Source organism: Rhea pennata, chromosome 2 (genome assembly GCF_028389875.1).
Source record: "Rhea pennata isolate bPtePen1 chromosome 2, bPtePen1.pri, whole genome shotgun sequence".
Taxonomy (NCBI): Eukaryota; Metazoa; Chordata; class Aves; order Rheiformes; family Rheidae; genus Rhea; species Rhea pennata.
Window position 1 is genome coordinate 22,866,460 of NC_084664.1, and position 19,338 is coordinate 22,885,797.

Genomic DNA, 19,338 nt, shown 5'->3' on the forward strand with positions numbered 1-19,338 from the left:
TCTAAAGGAAAATGTGGTTAAGTACTTATGGATTAAAGGAGAAAAGTTATAAGAACATATCCTATAAAGGAAGGAGATGAGTAATTTATCACATGTGCGTAAAGTGGAGATGTTAGCAGTGAGGAGGAGGGAACAGTTGCATGTACTGAAATTCAATATCCTACCAGGAAGGAGAAGTGTCCTGGAAATACACTTGATCAAGAAGGGAGCTTTTTTCAAATGTGGACAGCAGTTCAAAAAAAATGAACAGTTGAAGCTAAAAGAAAATAATAAGCAACAAGCAGACCTTTTAAGGTACCATTTTAAACACTGAGAAGAAATGCCTATTATCTTGCAGAAAATCCTCTTAAAAAGCAAAAATAAGTAAATAAATAAATAAAAAAGAATAAAAATGGAAGGAAAAGAGCAATATGTTGATAGAAAATGTTACACCCAAATGAGAAAAACAGAAAAGGACATAATTCTGACAAATGAAAGTAAAGCTCCACTAAGATGAGTCACATACTGGTTTGAGAAGGAATCTGCTAATAAAAAACACTTTTTCAAACACATCCAAAGTAGGAAGCCATCCAGAAATCCAGTGCAGCTTCAGAGTAGACAACCAAGAGGCAGGAGGGTTACTCAGCACAGATAAAACCAAAGGAAAACAGTTACATGCATATGGCTCATTAAGAATAAGGTCAGGGAGCCCCATGTGACAGATGAGGAATAATCTCAAACTGAAGAGGTTTTAGAACAAATCAATACATCGACTAGTAAGAAAAGGATGTAATGGCAACCATGAAATGCTTCTAAAGTAACTCAGCACAAAATTGCTAATTTGCTAGTTGCAATTCATTTGGTGTCAGAGGAATACTCAACGGCAAATATGACTTCAGACTCTAAAGAAAGCTCCAGGGGTGATGCTGAAATCTATAGGCCAAGAAATCTAATATTTTTACCTGCCAATACCAGAAGAAACAGTAAGGATAGATATACTGGGTATGATGCCACAAGCACTGTTTCCTAGGGAATTCGAGCCTCATGAATCTGTCAGAATTGTCCATTGACTTCAATAAGCTTTGAGGGTAACGGTGGTGCAAACAGAAGGTTTTGTCAGATGCTTTGAAAAACCATCATTGCAGAGTCCTAAGGAATGCAAAGGGAAGGTGTGCCCTATGGAGGTTAGGAAGCAGGAAACAGAAGACAGAAATAATGAACAGCCTTCACTGTGGAAGGACGTTGTCACTGGGCTCTCACAAGTGTTTGTACACAGCAGGGTGCTATTCAGTATATTCTTCAGTGGCATAGAAGAGAATGAATAGGAAGCTGACAAAGTTTTCTGTTGATATGGAGTTATTCAAGATAGTCTGTATGAACACTGAATTCGAAGTTGCAGGAGGGTATTGCAATCCTGAATGACTGCGCAGTCAAAGAGTAGATGAAAATATAATGTCAAGGACTGCAAAATGTGGGGAAAAAATAACAGCAGGTGTGTAGCTGAAGCTTTGAATTAGCTATTAGCACTTAGGAAATAGGTCTTTGAGTCACTGTGGATAACTTTCTGAAAACATCAGCCCATTACTGACTGGTGATCAAAGAAGGTAGCTGGGATGTTGTTACTTTGAAAGTAACTGAGAACAAAACAGGAGTTCTCATTATGTCACTTGCTGATGCACACATATCTTAAAGGCTACATGATCTCTCAGTCACCATGTTTTAAATAGATTAGAGTAGAACTAAAAAAGGTACAGAGAAGACTGATGAGAATTGTTAGGATTATAGAATGGCTTCTGGATGAGAAGAGACCAAAAAAGTTGGGAACATGCAGAGATGCTTCGGGGGAGATAGTATAGAATCTGTCAAATGAGGGATGACATGGAAAGGATGAATGCAGAATAATTTGTTTCATAACACAAAAACTACTGGAAAATCAATAAAATGATCAGACAATGAGGATAAAGTAACCAAAAGAAAGTGTTTTCTCTGAAAACACTATGAAATTTTGAAACACAGGATATTAGCCAAAAATACAAAAGTGTTCAAAAATAAATCAGACAATCATGAATCATCTGAATGGATCTACTGGCTCACAAAGTCCCTGAATTTTTGTTTGCTGGAAACTGCAAGGATATTCCAGGGATTGGAGCCTTATTTCTTACACCCTTTCCCTCAACAAGCACTAGAGGAGACTAGATTGGTCGGATCCATTATGGCCATTCTAAAGTTGTTTTAGAGCTCTGGCCTTTACCTGCCCTCCCATTTGCCATGTCCTCACTTTCTCTGGATCCTTTTCATGACCCAGTAGTGTAATTCAATAATGAAACTAAGCTTTTCGACAGAGGTGATCCTTCCCTTCTACTCAGCTCTGGTGAGACCACATCTGGAGTGCTGCTGTGTCCTGTGCTGGAGCCCCCAGGATGAGAGAGACATAAACGTACTGGAGTGAGTCCAGCCAAAGGGCCATGAAGATGATTAAGGGATAGAAGCATCTGTCCTATGAGGACAGATTGAGAGAGTCAGGACTGTTCAGCCTGGAGAAGAGAAGGCTCAGGAGGATGTTATTAATGCGTATATACCTGATGGGAGGAGTAAAGAAGATGGAGTCATTGGTGCCTAGTGGCAGGAGAAAAGGCAACAGGCACAAACTGAAACTTGGGAGATTCTGTTTAAGCATAAGGCAAAACTGAAGGTGGTCAGACACTGAAACAGGCTGCCCATAGAGGATCTGGACTCTTCACTTGGAAATATTCAAAACCTGACTGGACATGGTCATGAGCAACTTGGGCAACCTGCTCTAGTTAACTCTGCTTGAGCGGTGGGGTGGGGGGGGGGTTGGACTGTAGAGGTCCCTTCCAACCTCAGCAAGTCTGTGATTTGATGAAAAATGCTACAGTCAATATCAATAGTGAACATATGCAAACTGGTTTAGACTAATCCACTTTCATGCCAAAAGCTGCTCATGCTACTGTCTATAATACTGGAAGAGTAATATCTCGTGGTCTGCTTGACTAATTACAGACCTGGATACTAAGAAAATTCCTAGCTCTTCCACTGAAACAAACAGCCATGGAAGATGTTGATCATCTTTTCCTCTTGTCTGTAGAACAATATGTACTGGAGTTTTATCCTTATCCCCTCCAGCACATTGTAGATGTCACAGCAACCTAGTTCTGGTATTTGCCAAAGACTGAACAGAGGTGAAATGCCGGGAGTCGACTGCAAGCTAGAGGTTCCACATACCAATGAATCAGCAAGAAAATATTAGGTATTTTTATTTAAGGGAACACTACAGCTATGACTCACCACTAGAGGGGTGTCTGGGATTCTTTTGGATTCCAGGATTAGTTGCACTGAACTTGAGAGATAATCATTTGTCAAGTGGGAAAATTTATTAGAGCTAAGCCATTCTAACAAAGCTAAAAGTATAGCAAAGCTAGAAATGCAACAGAACTGAATATATATATATACATATATATGTATCAGAGCTCTACAGTTCAATCACAGGTGCATGGTAAGCAACCACTCTTGCCCCTTGCAGGCCATCCCTCTGGTATAGTTTTCTCTGGTTTCTCCTCACCAGCCATTGACATCAGGGAAATCGCTGCTGACAAGTGGGTCCTCAGGTCTGCAGGCCAGCTGACTGTGGGTCCAAGTCCACACGCAGGTATGTGACTTACTCCCTTTTATAGCCAGTCAGAACAGTGCCAGCCCACAGTTACACAAAAGCCGCAGGGCTCTAGTCAGTGGCAGTGAGCACATCAGCAGGTGACCTGGTGCTCTGGATGTGCAGTACTTCAGCCAGTGAAATCATTCCATATCATTCACTTTACCACATATAATAAAGCTTGTTGTACAAAAGAACAGCACTTTCATAGGCTGTACACTTCTTGAACTTGCATAAAGTCTACAGAATGTCTTATGTTGGAACATCCAAACTTAAAACCCTGCTCCAAATTAGGCAGAAGATGGACTTTGAATTTGGATTCTTCTCAACTCTCACACACAGCTTCCATCCAACTGCAGAGACACAGTCAACCATCTGAATCTCTGCTAAGTGCAGAAATTTATCCTCTACTTCATCCTGACTGTGCTTTTATTTAATGTTTACCAAACCTGAAACATCTTCTTGGACTTCAGAATTGCAGCTAGTAGCAAAGAATAACTGCTGAGCTTTCTTCCAGTTGTGGCTATGCCATCCTGTACCATGCACTGCAGAAAAGGACCATCAGACAGGACCAATGCTCTTTATAGACACTCTTCCCCTTGCAGTTCATGCTATCCACCACAGGGAGACAGCTGTAATACATGTCTGAAGAAGTGGTGGACGGAAAATGTCAGGCTGGTGAATTTTTATGAAAACCGCTACATAGCGCTGTGCAGAGATTCAGTGCTGGTGGATTTCCCCTTCTTGCAGCAATAAGCCTGGTTGTTGTGGTCTGAAGACCTGGAGCAGATTTCCCTTCTGCTCATTTTGTGAGGGCTTGACTTGAGATCCAAGGATTTTGAAAGTACCTGAAATCAGTAGGTGCTTTAAAAGTACACAGTGCTAAGTGACCTGACACTGGACCTCTGACACAAGTTTATGCTTTTGAGCTTAATTGCTCATGGTGTTTCATGGCCCCATGTGTGAAACGGGGCTGATAATATCCCACATCTCACAGGGCTGTTTTGAAGAGTGATAAAAAGCAGCAATGAATACACTAGAGGCAATTAAAAATTCAGAACTTTTAAAGCAGATAAATAAGCCCGAGGAACATACATGGCAGAGGTCTGAAAATACTCAAGTAGTGAATGGCAGTTCCTGAACTGCTCTCTGGCATGGGCCATGAATTTGCACTGAAAATCTGTAGCCTTATGCACAAGCACAAAAGGATCAAATGAAGCCTGAAGATGTATTTTTATTTCTGGCACTTCCTAACTCAGCATGTGTGACTGCACTCAAGCAAATGTCTAGTTCACTGATATCCTTACTTCTCTTCCCCTCCCCTGTGGAAGGATTTAGAAATAAAATCTCTGAAGCACTTAGCTGCCTTTAGGGCACGAGCCATTCAGTTGCCCGTGCCCCCTCCATGTGTGGGAATTCGTATCCGCTGGGCATCTCCCATTCCATCAGTTGACATATGTGAATCCAGCTGTGGTCTCCACGAAGCGTGTGTCCCTGGGGACTGCCTGTGACAAGGACATCAACCACAATTTTTCCCATGCTCGGTGGATGACCAGAATGACTTAGAGTTGCTGTCTCTGGTCTAGGGGGGATTTTTAAATTCTCTAGTGGGAGAATGTACCAATCCCACACTGGCTGACTCCTGCTGTGTGTGGGATCTTGCTGCTGCAAATAGGACTTTGAGCCTGAGCCCTTTATATGCTCTAATTACAAACAGAAATGGGCAACTATGTCCCTCCCCGTGGTGTGGGGCGCTTTGGTCAGATCCCATTTTGGAGCTTTCACATCCAGCTAGTTTGAGCAGTTTCCTACAAATGGGTTTCTGAATATCTCCTCTTTGGGTGCATTTGTGGCTTTGCACGAGGATTCCCAATGCCTGACGGCGGCTTGGTGCCGAAGGGTACAGCATTGCAACAGGAAGCACAGCAATGCTACACACTGCCAACAACTCAGGCTTACAGCTTTCTACCCAGCAGCCCGTCAGGTCTCATCCATGGTGTCCCAAGTTCTTTTTCACAGCTAAAGCAAACTTTCGGGACCTCAGAGCAATCTTGTGGCTGTTTGTTTTAGCTTCTTCTTCAATGCTTTTTGAAAACTTATGGATATTGCCACCAAATACAGTATTCCAGCAGTGAAAGCACCAGTCATCTGTAGAGGTAATAGCCCTGTAGAGGCATAGAGTTAATTGCTATTACATAGGGAGGAAGAAAGAAATCAAGAGCCTTTGGTTAGGCCAGAGCTACAACTGTTGTTTGTGAGCCAAAAATACATTTGATTTCAAAATACCTTTCTTTTTCTCCCTCCCTTCCATCCCCCCCAAAAAAAGGAATCTCATAAGATCAGGGTAGAGCAATTTGCTGTGATCAAATGATCTTTAGATCTTTAATATTACTGTTCTGCATTGTATATCACTTATATTAGCACCCTTCACAGAATGAGCTCAGAATACTTTGCATCTGTTAAGTCTTCCAACATCTCTCTCAGGGCTGTGTAGTGCAGCTTTCCAGATGGAGAAACAGAGGCAGAACAGCCCTGTGTGAGACTGGCTAGTGGAACTCAGGCTTTCTGTGAAGCTGAAGGTAATGCTTCTTTCCTGGTAATAGTAAAATAGTCTACATAAATTTAACAACACTTCAATAAGTACGTTTGCTATATGATAGTGGAACTGAAGGATGGAAGAACTGGGCAGCACAAGAAAAGCACTAGTTACATATCTCCCCGGGGGCTGGAATGTGGAGGCCCTGCTAATGGTATCCATATTATGCAAATTATTTAAAAGAAAGAAAAGGAACGCAAAGCAAGCTTCTGGTTATATGAAGTTAAAAAAAAAAAAAAAAAAAAGAGGAGCCTTCAGATTAGATTATTTGAGGATTACTACTACTAACTGTGAGTACAGCTCATGCATTTTGGAGATAGTCACTGTGTAAGACATTCCATGGTGTGACAGAAGTAACTCAGGAGAAATTCTCTATCAGTTTTGCCTCATTAACTGAAAAGTATGTGATGTCAAAAGCTCTTATTAGAAATCAACATCTACAGAGAAAAGCAGCGTTGCCTTAGCGGCGACGTCCATTACTTCCCCTGCAGGGACCTGGTGATTTTTGTTTGCGACAGCCACGCAGTGAGGGAGGAAAGCAAAGCTTTCAGAGCGGCTGCGTAGCCAACACCAGCGGCTTCACAGTGCTGGTTAGAGGGGAGAACAAGCACACAGCCTCCGCTGGTGGCTGCTGTAGTTTTAGGATGTGAAATACAGTTTGGAAGTTAGTTGCTGGCTCAGCACTAAGCAGCTTACAGCAGTTATATATGAGCATAAGCCTGGTGCGCCTAGATCAAACAGTGAGAAGTTTACACAGCCCTCATCCGCTCGCCTTCCTGCCGTGAGAATAGCCAGCCAGCACAGGCTTTGCAATGGTTTCCTGCAATCTTCCTATCCCCTTGGCAACTGGGTTTTATTCTTATGCATTTATTTATTCTCAGGATTGAAAGCTCAACCACATACTTTTCTATGCTGTGAGTAACCCTGAACACAAAAGAGCCAGGAATAACTCCTTTGCTTTCCTGACAGTGGCTGGTACAGTCACTTGTTTTCACCTTGCTGCTGAAGGAATCAACAACAGAGAAAAGCAATGAGACAGGTACCTGGAGGCGGAGGGAGAAGCAGCGTCTGAAGCAGAATATCACAATTCAGGTGACTTCCAGCAACGGACCCATGTTTCAGAATGCGCTCTGTGCCGCAGCATGGAGCCACTGATGGTCTCCGCTGTCCCCAGGCAAAGCTGGCTCTCCTCACCCCTGTACTGCTGGGTGCCAGTGTCTAACTCTCCTACAGTGCTTCAGTTGCAAGACAAGACATTAAATGTTGGCTTAATCCTTTCAGTACCCAGAGCCACAAAAGGACTTCAGAGTCTAAAGGTGCAATGGGCATGATGTAAACCTTATCCCTGCTCCTGAAAGGCTGCAGTTACCCATGTCTCATAACAGTGTTCAAAATTAGATATTGCACCCACCTAGAGCTCTCGCCATCATAGCAAGTATCTCCCGTGCTGCTCATTTGCGCCTTTCCAGCTATTGAGCAGGTAGTAGAAAACCCAGTTTCAGTAGCTTTCACAGCATGAGAGAGTCCAAGTTCACTCTCCCATTTTTTTCAATTAGTGCATCCTATTTGCTATCACCGGGGGACCAAGTTGACTCTACACCACCACTTTGCAGCAAACAGTGACTGAGGCATGTGTCCAGGCATGCTTGAGTCACTGTGGATCTTTTGCATGAAAGTCACCAGAATAAATACCACCAGCTGTAGGACTTTTCTCTCAGCTGTGCACCCTCAGCACCAAAAGGGACATCCACAGGTCCCAGCCTATCAAATTTTGTATCCTTCCCTGAACATCTCCCCAAGCACAATAGAATGGGGAAGAGAATAGCCCCATCTGGCCTGTCAGAGTCTTCTGAGAGACAGAAGCAAGAGTTTGAAGTCCTCTGTAAAAACTTACTAGAAAGATTAGAGTAGGGACAGGAACACCCCATGTGTTTTGAAAGTTAGCCATTTCTGCTCCTAAGTACAGCATCAGCATTCCTCTCTAGGAGAGTTCAAAGTCGTAAACTCCAGTTACACCTGGGCACCTATCTCAAGGATTTTGGACATCTGTATCTCAAAGTTTCAGCACATCCTATATGCTCTGACAAACTAAAGTGCTCCTCTTCAACACCATGGCTACTGCACAAATTATAACTGGGTGCTGTAAATTACAGCTTGGAAAAAAAAAGTAGAATCCTACTGCCCCCTTTACACCAGTCTCTGCACTGCATCTGTGTAATCATGCACTGAAGCAAATGGAAGAACTGAAACAAAAAAAGCCCTATATTTTGCTAGGTGATTTTTCCATACAGATCAATTCAACTCCTTGTGAAAATGTCTGAATAACACTAAACTACTACCCTTACCTTGAATAACCAATGAATGCAAGTCATACTTACTGAACGACTCCAATCCCCATTTAATCATCCCCTCAAAACCACATCTGACAAAAGGCTTATGGGAAGTAGACTTTATGGAAGTGACACAGAAGAATAACCACTTCTGCACCATAAGAGCTGAACTGAGGTTTCAACCATATTGGAGTTTAAGTATTTTGCTCTGTGAAAGAAGAGTCAGACACAAAGCATTACAGCTTTCTTGTTTTAAAGATGCTTAATAGTGGAAGCAAGTCATGCTTTCCCCCTCCAGGGCAAATTCTTCTCCACATACTTTCTCTTTAAATTTTATTTCTCCTAACCCCAACTCCACCCAAAGCTTTTATTTTAGTTTTAGTAATGCAGACAAGTCCTTGGGAACTAGTCTTTCCTGGAAACTGAACTCCACGCATAAGGTCTGCTGTCTACATCACAAATATGCTGTCTCAGATAAGCATGTCTCTTGCATGAAACCTATTCAGATATTTAACCACTATGTTTTACACAGCCAAGTTAAGATATTTTGACCATGTTTAGCTCTTAACCTAGTTTCAATATGCTAATCAGTTAATCTTTTTTTTAACTATTTTATTTTCTTCAACTAATAAGACATTATGCCTCTGCTAGTTACAATCCATTTTAATTGGCTCTAAAACCTAAGTAGTAAATGGGTAAACAACATCTGGTCTGTCTAGTTATACTCAAAAACCCAAGAACATCCCATGTACCTGTACTGAAGTTGTCAGCTATATAGTAGTTTAAAATTATGGCTTTGCAGAAAGCCAAATAAATTAAAACACATTAAGAGCCATTTTCCAAAGATTTATTTGAAGTAGCGAGAGGTTGCTCATACTGTGCTGGAAAAAGCAGTTTTATTGGATTCAGATACTTAAAAACAGTATTGCAGCACAAGATATTGCTATTTGTAAACTAGACTCCATTGTAAACTCTAATCCTTCAGGGAGAGTCAGTTTGCAAGATCTAAGACCTATTTCCTAGCATAATAATCTTGCGCTCATGGAAAAACTGCAGAAAGGCACTTGAAAGCTGTTTCTTCCTTAAAGACATGGACTTTTTAAATCTTGCTGGTAAGAAGTTCTCTGGCATTATTCATTCATCATCACTTCATTTTTACTCCAAGTCATCATGATGCTGGGAAGTTTCATTAATAACCTGTTGAAAGAGGCATTTGCATTAAGTTTAAATAACAAAGTTGCTATCTGGAATTAGAATAATTAGTAACTCAGAAGTGTGAACAAATGGGTATCAACTGTTATTTATGAGTGAGAAGTTCTAATTGGTTAGTGGTGTGCAGAAACAGTTCTTAAACTAAGTCAATAAAGCTTAATGGATATCTTGCCCCAAATAAATACCTCCTCTATTTATTGCCTCATTTTTCCTCTGATGTTTTGAGAAATAATCTTTAAACTCAGATGACGTAGAAAATTTTCAATACTGTTTAAAAGGTAACCAGACACTATTTTTAACTGTCATATAATTTTTGTGATCATTTTCATAGATGTCTAACAGCTATGGCTGGCATTTCAGCCACACAGCTCCAACTGCTGGATGCTGCTCTGCTCAACACCTACTGGCATACAGGCTGCACAGTCTGGTATACAAAGTTACAGTATAAGGTAACCGGTTGTGCCAGAAATAAGACTCAAGTTACCAACCTGTCCATCTCTAGTTTCGACGGTCTTAATTAGAAGTGTCCTCTTTGAGTGAGTGTCAACCATTGGCTGAGACTCAATGTTGGTTTCTGTAGAAGAAAGTCTATTGTTACTAAGAGTCTAGATGAAGAGCCTCCTCAGAAAAAAAAAAAGTGATGATTAACAGCTTTTAGCATCCACTTTCCAAATCCCAATTTAGTATATCAGGAAGTTTCCTGCTCTTTAAAGATTCAACTAGTCTTCCCTATTTTCTCCCTAGACCCCCTTCAAGATGCTTGAAGAGACATATAAGAAAAACACACTTGCTTTGTACTACTATTTACAAATATTTGTGCCCAGGAAACAAAGTATCTCCTCCCATCCAAGGTTAAATAATTTGAAATACTGTAGTTATAGTTAATAACATTCACACACAACTGCATTTATAGAAGTTCAAATACCAGAGTGAAAGAGAACTACCAGAATCCTTTTGCTAATGTCAGAACAGCTGCCTGAACTGAAGTAACTAGAATTGCTTACCTCTCAGGTTCAGAGAAGCAAAGGTTGGAATAGGCATATTAATCCTGAAGGAAAAAGGAATGGATGAAGTCAGCCATGGCTATAGTTCTTTAAGGAATTGCCATTTGGAAAAGTGAATCTACATGCAATTTTTACCTGCTCTCTTCTCCCTCCAGCAGTTTTCTGTAGGTGGCAATCTCAATATCAAGAGCCATCTTTACATTCAGCAGGTCCTGGTATTCACGAAGATGGCGAGCCATTTCTTCCTTCATGTTTTGAATCTCATCCTGCAGACGGCCAATAGTGTCTTGGTAGTTAGCAGCTTCAACAGCAAAATTCTCCTCCATTTCACGCATTTGGCGCTCCAGAGATTCATTCTGGAAGAGAGCAACCAAGTGAAGTGCCACTGCAATTCAGACACCTTCTCCCCCGTCCAAGGCCCTTGAATATTTACGCAGCTTCCATTTTTTATGAAGTGTTAGTGTTCTTTTTGAAAGCACCCAGAAATTACTCAAATTCATCACCTCCCTAAGACTTTCCTTGCAAAGTCAAGGTGCTTTGTTTTGCTGTCTGATCAGAAGCGTGCTGCCTATTCATTCTATCAGGTGGTGAGACAATTCAAGACATGCAGTCCTCACATGCACTATACATAAGCATGCAGACAATCCTCAGTGATTGGATTTGTAGGTGTACTATACACTGTTAAATCTATTTCAGGTCAGCCTTTAAAGGCAGCCAGACTCTAGGAACAGCAAGATCTACATCTCCTTTCTGCTTCCTCCCCACCACCAGTGTGTAATACTTCAACTGTATCTGACAGACAAGCCATAAACACCTCCAGAAAGTGTTACATAAACTGATTAGCAGAGAATGAACCCATTACTTATTGTTTGTACCTTATCTAGGACTTATCCCAGCACAGTAGTACACAGACTAATGGACCCTGTAACATCCTTTTCAAGCAGGATCGATATGTTGCTGGTCTTGCATGGCAGATCAGCTCCTCTCATCTATGTCAGCACTTGAACTACTCAAGTGCTTTAAGCTGCAAAGAGAGATGGCTCTAACAACCGCTGCCTTTTACTTACACTTCCTTTAAGAGCATCAACTTCGCAGGTGAGAGATTGAATCTGTCTGCGGTATTCATTAGCTTCTTGTTTGGCCTGGCGCAGGGCATCGTTGTTCCTATTAGCAGCTTCAGAGAGATCTGCAAACTGCAGAAATCCCCAGTTTGGTTAGCATAATACTTCAATAAACAGCATAACAAACTTTTGAGACAGTGCAAACCATTACAAGGAAGTACTAACATCTGAAACAATTAAACATTAATATTACACTTAAAATAACTTTTTATTCCTGTGTCATTGTTAAAGTAGAATTCATAGTTTAACCTTTAATATTGTTTTCCCACCCTGAATGTTTCCTGTACTTTCATCATGTTTTCACTTATTTGTTCATTCCTTTCTCTAACACCTCATCCCAACAGATGCTTTTAGCTACAACATGAAAGATTTCAAGTAAGAGCCCATTACTTTAAAGCTGTGCCATAGTAACACTAGTTACTATGTGCATACACTAATGTTTACAGCTGTGATCCTCCCAGACTAAGTTTAACTTTGTTCCATGGCTACATTAGTGCCAGGTACAGAGACAGAGTGAACACTGGCTATCACAGCAAAACTACTGTCTACAGTTTGAATGTCTACTGAATCTGAGCAATCCTACAACAGATCTTACTTACTTTGGACTTGTACCATTCTTCAGCTTCCTGAAGATTCTTAGCAGCAACGCTTTCATACTGTTGGCGAACGTCACGCAGGGCAGCAGTAAGATCAGGCTTAGAAACATCCATATCAATTTGAATGTGCTGTTCCTGAAGTTGGGCCTGCAGTTCTCGGATTTCCTTACAGAAAAGTGGACGATCAGCATTATCATTACAATATACAGGATGCAGATAGATCAGCACCCTGGGTGATGATTCTTAAAGAGCTCACTTCCTTACTGGACAGTCAGTACCTGATCACAAATCTCCATATTCAGCTTACCTCATCATGAAGCTTCTTCAAGAACACAATCTCCTCTTGCAGGGACTCAACTTTGCGCTCAAGATCAAGACGGGCCAAGGAGGCATTGTCAACATCCTAATCAGAAATAAAAAAATTGATTAGCAATATTACAAAATTGATAGAGAAATCTGTTACATCAATTTCAGTAGTGTACAAACTGATGCTACTGCTAAGCTTCACAGCAAGCTGATTTGAAGTCAATTACCTGTGAAAAATATTTACCTTTGCCACCTTTTCCTTTCTACCCCAACCTCAGAGACCAGTATATGCACCTATGCTGTGGTTTTAGGGAATATATGCCATGATATAGATTATTTCAATGTCACTAAGGTATTGCAGGACATGACCAACAGTATACAGATCATGGTGGGTATAAATCCTGCCCAAAGGTAAAGTACATACTTTGGTCACAAGCTACTGCTGAGCTCTTAGCTTGACTATACAGAAAGTATCAAGTTACAACTTGGAATTTTTCCATTTGCAGACTTCAATTTTTTCTAGTAGGATTAGAAGCACCACCCATGTGCCCACATGCCTAACAGTGGGCTTAAGTTCTTGTTCATCTTTTATCAATTCCTCAGCAATCATCCACATAGCCCCTTGGGTCCACAGACCACAGCTTGAAATACCGTTAAAGCTAACAAGGTGTGTGTTTACACACACACACACGTATATATGAACTGCAGAATTTACTACTCCAGGTAGTTTGACAGATCTCTTACGGAAAAGTATGAGCATAAGACTAAATTTAGTCAGTCACCACTGCCTACACCCTCACATTAACTGGCAAAGACTCCACCATTTGCTGGACTGAGATAGTCTTAATCAACAACAAAAATTCATTTAAGGCACAAGAGAAGATAGGCCATGAATGCTGCACAACAGCAGCTTGAATTAGTTCAAAACATAACCTAAGACTGAACATTGATTGGTAATTTGTTGTACTTTAAACTTGCAGGCAAAAACAATCTGCAAAGAGGATGAATACACCTCCCCTCTGGTTACACATGCAGCTGCATTATGTTTACATTGTATTAAGTTAAGTATCCAGTTTCCACAGCTTGCTTTTAAGCCATTTAGGATTTGCCCAAAGCACAGGTGTTCTTAATCATCAGTTCTCCCTACAGCACCTTTGAAATAGAAACTTTAGACTTAGAACAGCATTCTAGGTGTTCTTCTCCCAGATTACTCCTACTCTGAGCCAAAGGTCTTGTTCCAGACAAGTTCTCCAGTGCTCTTTCTCTAGAAGAACATCCTTCTGATGTGCTATTTTATATCCTTCCTATCAAGGATAGTTGTACACATAGTTCTCATCTTGGTTCTGTTTCTCAATTCAGAGAATTCCCTAATTTGTTGTTCCAAGAAAACCTGATGATCATTCTGGAAGAAAGTTACACAACTACAATCTAACATGCTTATGTGATTAGATATCCAAAGAATTTACAATGCGTATTACAGAAATCTGAATATTGAGGACTGATTTTTCAGAACTCCTCAGCAGCTACACAATTTTTCGCAGCTTGGGATAGCATCAGTGGAAAGCATCTTAAATTGAGGAACTGAATATATAGTGTATTTATTACACACATTATCATCAAGTTAGCAATACAGTGATTCTTCCCTCCCTATTTCCTAGATGTATGGAGAACCATGCAAATGAATGAGCTACATATATCCTGAGTGAACAAGGTTCAAGTCATGTAGACACATGCAAACAGACATTGATTTTATTTTTTCTACAAAGTTTGTTTACAAGATTGAACATGCTTATTTCAGACAAACCTCATGTTAGTCAGAAATAAGCCTGTAAATCTTGTCATAGGCTCAGGATCTATTCCTTACTGCCAGAGTAGCTGGCAAAGCTGCAGTAAATAACTTTCCTCATTCAGATGCCTCTTCTGTCCCAAAGAAAAAAAAATCATTGAACCTTAGGTTTATTTTATCTTGTCTTATCCCTCAGGATGTGAGCAGGACTACACAAGTCTCTTGTTCAAGAAGAGATTTAAGTCAAATTAAAATTCAATACATCTGAGTTAAACAGTATCTCTAAAGCAGGCCCCTTTTGGAAATAAAATTTCCAGTTCAAATACTTGTTTACTTCATTTTAAAGTACTAAACTGTAGCTGCTCCGCCAAGTCAGTTACTTTACTGTTCTGATGTAGCATCAAGCTACCTTCTGAAACATTCTGAATACATGTGTACATAACTATTGCAAGAATATAATGTTTTTAATAAAAGCAGTTCCCCTTTTTACAGTGGCAAGAAAAAGAGGATGTTCAACTTTGCATGAATAACTTCACTTACCAAAAGGACAACACTTGTATTAAATATATTTAGTTTTCAAAACCTGCATGCTTAATCTACTCTATAAGATGGGTATTACTATTGTTCAAATTAAACATATTAGAACACACTAGTTGCTCATACATGAATTTAGTGTAATATTTCCACAAAGACTTGCAATTTTTACCCATATGCTATACCTTAGAGGTTAAACTGACATAGTTCAAACTGAACTGCACATACAGATCTGCTAGAGGCTGAGGTTCTGAATAACTCATCTTAAAGCATAGGTATTAACTGGATAATAAGTTTTGCGGAATATGTACAAAACCAAGTTCCTTTAAAAGCCTCGAGTCTAAGTTGAGTTTAATCAGTTTGAAATAGAGGAAGTTATACCTTGAAATAGAGCAATTAAGTATACAAGATCTTTCAAGCCAGTTTTAAGCCAAAGGATCCTTCAGCTGAATTCAGCTAGAAAACAGCTAGATTAGACTCTCTAAAGCAAAGGTCAAACATTTCTGCAGAGAACTTTTGAGTTTAGCATTCAAAAAAAAAAAAAAAAATCAGAAGCTTAAATAGTTTGAATTCTTTCTTCAAGCTTCTGTTCCCAAAATACTAAGGGAGACTAAATTCCCAGACTCTAAATGAAGAGTTGGTGTCTTAGTTTTCACATGTTATCTCCTTAAGATACCTGCTCTCATTTAGAGAATATAAACATACTGCAGTTGAATCCCTTGTTCAAAAAAAAAAAAAAAAAAAAAAATTGACAATCAAGTGATGACTTCCTGAATGGTGACATCTACTAATGTCTGTGAGCCGCTTTATGACCAAGTCAGATCTGAGCCCAGCTGCCTAGAGATAAGAGGCAGACACTTTCAGCTGGGAAGAATTCTAGCAATGCTGTTTCGCACCAGCAGGTTAGGGAAGAGATCTTGTTTTGAGAAGGCACATTCCTAAATATCTCCTAGTCCAAACATGGCTTAAGCCAAGCCAAAAGCTGTTTTTGCACAAATAAAAAACTGAGTTTAGGACTTTTTCAACACTGTTTGAAGAGTTGGTTCTGGTTATCATGTAGCTTTTACCTGATCTGGACAACATCAAAACTTCCTAGAGACTAAACTCTAAAGCAACTGTTTTCCGGTGTTAACATTTGTTTACATATGATAAAATTTTACATTCTTAACTGACACCAAGAAGAGAAAAACTTGACTGCTGTGACCTCACCAAGGGAGGAATGGTCTGCTTCTCATCAATAGATAACACCAATACAAAAGAGTTGTACTTTGAAACTTTTCTAGTAGCATATTGAAGTGATTCATTAATAAAAAGTTCTGTTTTGTGTAAGGCTGGAACCATACACAACCGACTTTCTGCTAGTAATATGCTTACAACATTACACATTTAGTAAGAATGCAGCCCACTGCACCCTCCCCTTGGACACAAAGAGTCCTATTATTTCAATCTGCTGCCACCACGCTTGCCATAATGCCTGTATCTGCATTCCACGGTGAATCCCATAGAAACCATTAATACCCTTCAGCCAAGCGAACAGATGGCTCCCTTTCACTTTTATTGGATCAGAAAGTGATTCCACATCGGAGCCCTTTTGTAAAACAGGCTAGACTTGGATAAAGCAAGACAATAGTTTTTGCCCTCCCCCTTAGACAGCGACGTGGGCCTAAAGAAAACAGGGAGAGCGCGCATGAGAGCCGGCGGAATTCCTTTGTGCAGGGGAAGCAGAACTCCGAGTCCCGCTCGCCCACCCGGCCGCCGCCTCAGCACTTTGTCTCGCGCCGCGTTCCAGGACTTGCGCGGCTGCAAACGCGCGCCGAAGCCTGCTGCGCTCGGGGCGCGCGCACCGCGGGCTCCCCGGGGCTCGCCGGCGGCGGCCGCGGCGCGGCCCCCGCCCCCGGGGCGCCCGGCGCTGCCGCTAGGCGGCCCCCGCGCGGGCGCTGACCAACCTGTCGGAAGGACTGCAGGGTGTTCTCGGCCTCCTCCCGCTGCAGCATCTCCTCCTGCAACCTGCGAGCGGAGAGAGCCCCGTGAGGAGGGCGCAGCGCGGCCGCCCCCACCTCCCCCCCCACCCCGCCGGGGAGCCCCCCGGCCCGCTCCGCCGCCTCGGCCCGAGGGGAGGCGGCCGCCCCCTTCCCCCCGCCCCACACTCACTTCTCCCGCAGCCGCATGATGTCGTCGGCGAGGTTGTCCCGCTCCACCTCCACCCGGGCCTTGTCGTTGGTGAGCTGGTCGACCTGCCGGCGCAGCTCCCGCATCTCCTCCTCGTAGAGGTCGCCCAGGCGGGACGTGCCCTTGCCCTTGAGCTGCTCCAGCTCGGCCAGCAGGATCTTGTTCTGCTGCTCCAGGAAGCGCACCTTGTCAATGTAGTTGGCGAAGCGGTCGTTGAGCTCCTGCAGCTCCACCTTCTCGTTGGTGCGGTTCGCCTTGAACTCCGTGTTGATTGCGTCCGCCAGCGAGAAGTCCACCGCGTCGTGGAGCCGCATGGGCGGCATGCTGCTCCGCAGCCGCACCGACGTCGCCTTCGTGGCATACATGCCGCCGGGCGAGGCGGACACGTAGCGGGCGCTGCTGGGGCGCAGGGCGCTGCCCAGCGAGTAGCGGGTGCTGGAGGTGATGTAGCGGGTGCCGGTGCTGGGGCGGCTGCCCCCGCCGAACATCCGGCGGTACGAGGAGTTCTTGGTGGTGATGCTCATGGCGACGGCGGCGCGGGCTTTGTAATCCGGGAGCGGAGCAGGGCTACGCGGCTGCAGGCGGCGAGCGAAGAAGAGCGGCCGCTGCCGCCCCGGGCCCTACTTATGGGGCGCCGCGCCCCCTGCCGGGCCCGCCCCGCCCCGCCCGCCGCCAATGGCCGCGCTGCCCGCCGCCGCCGCCTCGCTTCGCCTCGCCCCGCGGGGCGGGGGCGGCAGGGGGAGCGGGAGCGGGAGCGGGAGCGGGAGCGAGGGCGGGGGGTTTCCAGCCGGCCCGGCCCGGCCCGGCCCGTCGCGGACACAAAGGCGGCCGCGAGGCGTGACTCAGGGCCCCGCGGGAAGGGGCGGCCGCGATGCGGCGGCAGCCGAGGGCCGCCGGGGAGGGGAAAAAGAGAAAGAGGGGCCGGGCGCGGGGGAGGGCGGCCGGGTGCCTCCCCGCAGGCAGCCCGGGACATCCCTGCCCCGCTCGCGGCGGGGCCCCGCGGGCCGCCAGGCCTCCCCGCGCCGCCGGTGGCTGCGGGGCGGCGGCCGTTGAGGCGGGAGCGGCCGTTGAGGCGGTGGAGGGGGAGAGGGGCGGTGGCCGTTGCGGCGGGAGCGGCCGTTGAGGCCGGGGGGCGGGGCGGGGGGGGAGGCCGGTGCGGCCCCGCCGGGGCTCCCCCGCCTCGGCCCCGCTGCCCGCGAGGGAAGAGGCGGCGGCCCCGGCACGGCGCTGCGCGCCCGCCGAGGTCCCTCGGTTGGGGAGCAGGGGCGTTGGGCTCACCCTTGAGACCTGTACGCGCCTGCACAGGCAGCGCAGTGGCTTGAAAGCGGGGGTGCCCGCTTTAATGATGCACCACAGACAGAATGCTTCAAATAACGCAGGGTGGCTATTTTTAAAAACTACAAGTACCAACTCTCTATCTGTTGAGGAACTTCTTTGTTTTCTTTCTTGCTTAGCCCTCTGAAAGGGAATGTGATCAAACGGCTGCCAAATGTCCAAAATAAACAGGCAGGGAAATAAAATGCCTGTATTTTCTCATTAACTGCCTTCTATCGCAGCAATTGCAGGTTTCCGCCAGTGTTGGCTCTACATCTGTGTTGAAAACACATTTTCAGGCTACATGTTTTTTCCCTTTATCTTACTGTACATAGGTAAGTAAAGAGGCAGACTTAATTCTGTTGTTATTTTAACAATGGACTCGGGCAGTAAGTAATTTTTTAGTGTAGGTAGTACATTACTGGAGCAGCTGCAATCAAGATCTTGCTCCTGCTTTTGGGTGCAGTCCTTCTCATAGCTAGGATAGTGGCAGGTTTGAATTTAACCAAGGTTTGATTCTGCAAGTGTTGTACCCAATAGATGTTGGTATTGATTTCAGAAGGCAGAAGATCAGAATCTTCGGAAAGCACCCAGTAAAATGACTGTTCATTAGTCATGATCTGGAAGGATCTTCTGTCTGTGGCTTCGAATGCCAGACAAAAATCTAAGGGTTTCAAGAGCGATTTCACTATCAAAATGTGGCTACTAGAGGTAGAGAATAATG

The 19,338-nt window shown here is 43.7% G+C and overlaps 1 protein-coding gene across 1 annotated transcript; it reads right to left on the reverse strand.

Moving 5' to 3' along the window:
* Window positions 1-9,403: 9,403 nt before the first annotated feature.
* On the reverse strand, window positions 9,404-17,903 carry VIM (vimentin). The gene is made up of 9 exons (XM_062569059.1): window positions 17,283-17,903; window positions 17,078-17,138; window positions 12,813-12,908; window positions 12,509-12,670; window positions 11,856-11,981; window positions 10,924-11,144; window positions 10,789-10,832; window positions 10,273-10,358; window positions 9,404-9,769 (listed from the first exon to the last, which is right to left on the reverse strand). The coding sequence occupies exons 1-9, from the start codon at window positions 17,822-17,824 to the stop codon at window positions 9,728-9,730; spliced, it is 1,380 nt and encodes a 459-aa protein (XP_062425043.1). The 5' UTR covers window positions 17,825-17,903; the 3' UTR covers window positions 9,404-9,727.
* Between the last annotated feature and the right edge of the window lie 1,435 nt (window positions 17,904-19,338).

Bases quoted from the DNA above. Each gene is read 5' to 3' on its own strand.
- VIM (XM_062569059.1), bottom strand. From the start codon at position 17,824: ATGAGCATCACCACCAAGAACTCCTCGTACCGCCGGATGTTCGGCGGG. The intron at 10,359-10,788 runs GTAAGCAATTCT...TTTCTTCTACAG, and splicing joins TGCTTCTCTGAACCTGAGAG to AAACCAACATTGAGTCTCAG. The intron at 9,770-10,272 runs GTTGGTAACTTG...CTCTTTCAACAG, and splicing joins TCGAAACTAGAGATGGACAG to GTTATTAATGAAACTTCCCA.